At 39.8% G+C, this 3,806-nt stretch overlaps 1 protein-coding gene across 2 annotated transcripts in view; it reads right to left on the bottom strand.

Annotated features, from left to right (window-relative positions):
• The window catches only part of LOC109475465 (pyruvate dehydrogenase protein X component-like), an 8,814-nt gene extending 5,018 nt beyond the window's left edge, over positions 1 to 3,796 (bottom strand). The window contains exons 1-9 of one of the 2 annotated variants that reach the window (XM_019776084.1): positions 3,507 to 3,796; positions 3,081 to 3,164; positions 2,680 to 2,780; positions 2,149 to 2,360; positions 1,782 to 1,883; positions 1,192 to 1,345; positions 785 to 853; positions 559 to 634; positions 266 to 327 (exon numbers count right to left, since the gene is read on the bottom strand). In XM_019776084.1, the coding sequence (XP_019631643.1) occupies positions 266 to 327; positions 559 to 634; positions 785 to 853; positions 1,192 to 1,345; positions 1,782 to 1,883; positions 2,149 to 2,360; positions 2,680 to 2,780; positions 3,081 to 3,164; positions 3,507 to 3,630 (984 nt within the window). In that variant the 5' untranslated portion in view covers positions 3,631 to 3,796. The remainder of the gene's footprint in view (positions 1 to 265; positions 328 to 558; positions 635 to 784; positions 854 to 1,191; positions 1,346 to 1,781; positions 1,884 to 2,148; positions 2,361 to 2,679; positions 2,781 to 3,080; positions 3,165 to 3,506) is intronic. The other variant, XM_019776083.1, reaches the window with a different exon arrangement.
• Between the last annotated feature and the right edge of the window lie 10 nt (positions 3,797 to 3,806).

The following is a 3,806-nucleotide window of genomic DNA, read 5'->3' as shown; positions in this document are numbered from 1 at the left end:
GATCCCCACCATTATATTCCTGCACATTGATAGTTGGTCCCTAGGGGGCGCTGTTCACTTACATAGTATAGAGAATGTAGTTCTGTTGTACATGTGTGTACATCTCATTCACTCCCTAGTAAGAGGGAGCCCAAAACAGCTATAACTACATGTAAAATCATCATGTCAACACAACACAAATCTATTTCAGAAGGTCTGTGATGTGAAGAGTAACAAAGATACGAGATATGAGTTGTACAGAGAGACTGCATCCAATACAACTCACCTTCAGTGCCTGCCCAACAGCCTTGATAATGAAATCATTGACAGAAACCTTTACACCAGAACCTTGGAACAGGAGGGAAAACTAGAGTTACTTGCATCAATGTAAAAGGTGGCCCTTAATGTGGCCCTAGCTGAATACAACCCAAGAGTTTTTCAAATCAATGCCAGTGACTATGTACATATTGTACACTACATTATTAGCAAGTTATATGAAACTTGTTGAATTACTTTGCTTTTACCTTTATCTCCTTAAGTACTGCATGGAAGCTATTGCTCACAATCTCTAACACTTACCTTGTAGCTTTTTCCTAAGTCTCAGTACTGAGTCCATCTCACAGTCTATACTGCTGTAGGCATGTGGTACTGTAGTCTGAAAAAAAACAGCATTTCAGTTATATGTTCCAACTATTGGGACCACATACTCAAGACCAACTTTGCACGGGATTTTACATTTGGATACACTGAAACAAGTGAGCATAAGTCATACTTTAGTTTAAAAAGTATGAATATCAGACACTACCTTTGATTGTGTGAGTCTTTTTGCTATTGTCCTCCTCATACTTGTGTGTGGGATGTCAACAAACTCATCCTGAAAAACAAAAAGCCATTCCAATTAAGAAAAACAATTTTACTGACTCAAGTATTAAAGACTGACACTTGCAAAGGATGTGAAAACGGTACAGTATCTCTTGATTTGGTCTTAAGACCAGACCAACTACATTGTGAAATCAAGATACTGCTGGCTAAATACATATACACTACACTCCACTCCACTACACTACAACTAATGTCCTTGACCATCTTTAAGTTTAAGTCTGATACCCTATGGAGGAGCAACAAATGGTGTAAGATTTAATGCATGTTTGCTGTGAACTTTCACAACTTGCTCATTGTCACTTTACACCTCATGTATCTGTTTGTGCTTACCTCCTCAGCTGCAGCAGGGGGTACTACAGGGTGTGTGACTGGGGGAGGGGGTGGGGGAGGAGCAGCCACAGGGGTGGGGGGAGAAGGCGTGGCAGCAGGAACTGAATCTTGTCTCTTGGCATTAGGGTCACCAGCAAGGAACTTCAGCACATCCCTGGAGAACAATATGTGAAAATCTAATCATTGCTTCTCTATTAGTCTTATGAATTTTATTGTTATTGAAAAATATATGTATCTTACATAGACAATTACAAGTGTCCTTTAAAAATAGTTTACAAGTGTAACATACATTTGTAATTCTGGAACATTGATGAAGTCATATATTACTGTATGTACACAGTTAGCTGCTGTTTATCTATCTCGTGAAAAAAAAAAGTTGATTCTATAGCAACTAAGGGTCACTCCATGTTGTCAAATTTCCTGTTCAAGGCTTCCAAGATATTAAGACAAAGTCAGATCAAATATTTTCACACACATGCTGGTATTATAAATGATTCTTTTGTTAATCCACATATGTTCTGTCTTATGTCTGATACTAGTACATATAAGAGACTCTGCATAGACTTGTAATTCATAAGCTGTTCACACACCCTTTCAGTAGTCTCCCATGTGGCCCACTAGGTACAATAGCTGCAGGGTCCAGACTGTTGGAATCTACCAAATACCTCACTGCAGGGGACAGGTCAACATGTCTGGAGGGACAAAAAACATGTACACATCAGTGGGGTATTGTGGAGACTTTAAAAACTGACAAAGAGAGTTAGAAGTTGCAAAGAATAGATACTAAGGATGTTCAGATAAAATATGTGCTTCATACACCTACCTACATTTGTACACATAGTTCTGCCAGTTCCAAAACAAACAGTGGACAGCTGCAGCATCATACAACCAAAATTTCATACAGTGTCATACAAGTTACACCACTGATTATAATTCTTCATGACCCCTAACCCTTACCCTTTGCCCCCTGCCACATGTCTCATGGATGTGAACTCTGATGATGAGGCTGCCTCTGTGGCCGCAGGTACAGGGGCTTTAGCGGGGGTGTCCGCTGCAGCAGAGGGAGTGCCTGTCTCAGTAGGGATGTCCACCTGAGTGTAGTCTTCACCTTCAGGCACCATCAGGGCTATCAATGCATTGATGCGAACATTCTTTGTGTTCCCTGGTACCTATAAGAGACAAGAGACATCAATTAAAAATGTCAGACATACATGTACCTTGACAATTGCCAGGTAACAGAAAGTATGGAAAGTCTAGAAAAAAACTACAATCCCTGGTCCACATCCTAACACTAGCCTTACATGATTACTTGTCATGCCTGTACTCATAACATGTCTGCAATGAATTCCTGTTATGAAAAAGATGGTGAGCTGCATTTACTACAGAAAGAATTTACAAGAGACTGCAACAAGAAAAACAACCCACTTCACCACTGCACTGCTCACCTATCATAATAACTACATTCAGAGATTGTTTGACAAAACTTACCAATATTTTGGCCATAACTCCATCATCATCAGCATCCATTGTGAGAGTTGCCTTGTCTGTCTCAATCTCACAGAGCGCATCACCAGCTGCCACTGGGTCTCCTATGATGTATAAAGCCATGGATCCATAAGAAGCCCAATATGTTAACAGATGCAATTTAACATATAAAACATGATCATATCAGGATTTTACAATATAAAATAGTAGAATAACTCAATAAGTTGAACCACAGTGCCAAAAAATAAAAGATAGTTAAATTTCTGACAGACTTTGGCCAACAATCATTTATTAATTTATGAGGCTGCTGTGACATGCTGAAGCAGCAGTACTAATATTAAATATACATGTATATTCAACCACATGTATAACATGTAGCGTTATATGTCATATGTGTGACAAACCTTCTTGTTTCAGCCATGAGATGATGGTACCATCCTCCATGGTGGGAGACAGGGCCGGCATGTGCAGCTTTATGGGAGCCACACCTAAACACAGATTACAGTAGATGCATGATTCTTATACATTAAACACATAGAAACAAGTTTTTTTTTTTTCAACTTTTTTTTTCTAGCATACAGCAACGTACATTTTGAGATCCAGGAGTAGAGAATGCGAGTTACAAAGTGCTTACAAAGTATGACTGGTTTAAATCCTTGACGACAAAATGATCGTGGTTAATGTTTCTTACTTAGATTGATGTTTAACTTCTAGGATGATGTAAGAATGTATGTGAAAGGACAGAGAGTGTGAAATCTTGCCCCTCCTCCTACAGAGAAAAAAAACATCTGTACGTGCAATAAAGGACTCCAGACGATGAAACTACCCACCAAATACTCTGGACGTCCCCCAGAAGTTCCTGTACCATTCTGTGTGGCCTGCCGGGCGTCCTAAGGAGTGAGAAGGCAGAAGTTTGGTCCGACCTAACGTCCTCCACAGGACAGAGGACGCCATGATGGCCTTCTCTCCAACTCAACTCTCGCAAAATCTCGTGAAGGTTCTACAGAACTTTCCAGCGTAAAACTGACAAATCCAGACAGATTATGAGTCAGATGAGTACATATTACAATCAAGTATGTATTTTTAGATGCCACGCGGCGTACTTGTAAATGCAGCAAAGGTTATTCCTT

This window comes from Branchiostoma belcheri, unplaced genomic scaffold, assembly GCF_001625305.1.
Source record: "Branchiostoma belcheri isolate BF01 breed outbred unplaced genomic scaffold, Haploidv18h27 scaffold34, whole genome shotgun sequence".
NCBI lineage: Eukaryota > Metazoa > Chordata > Leptocardii > Amphioxiformes > Branchiostomatidae > Branchiostoma > Branchiostoma belcheri.
The sequence above is the reverse complement of the archived record's forward strand: the minus strand, read 5'-3'. Positions and strand labels throughout refer to the sequence as shown.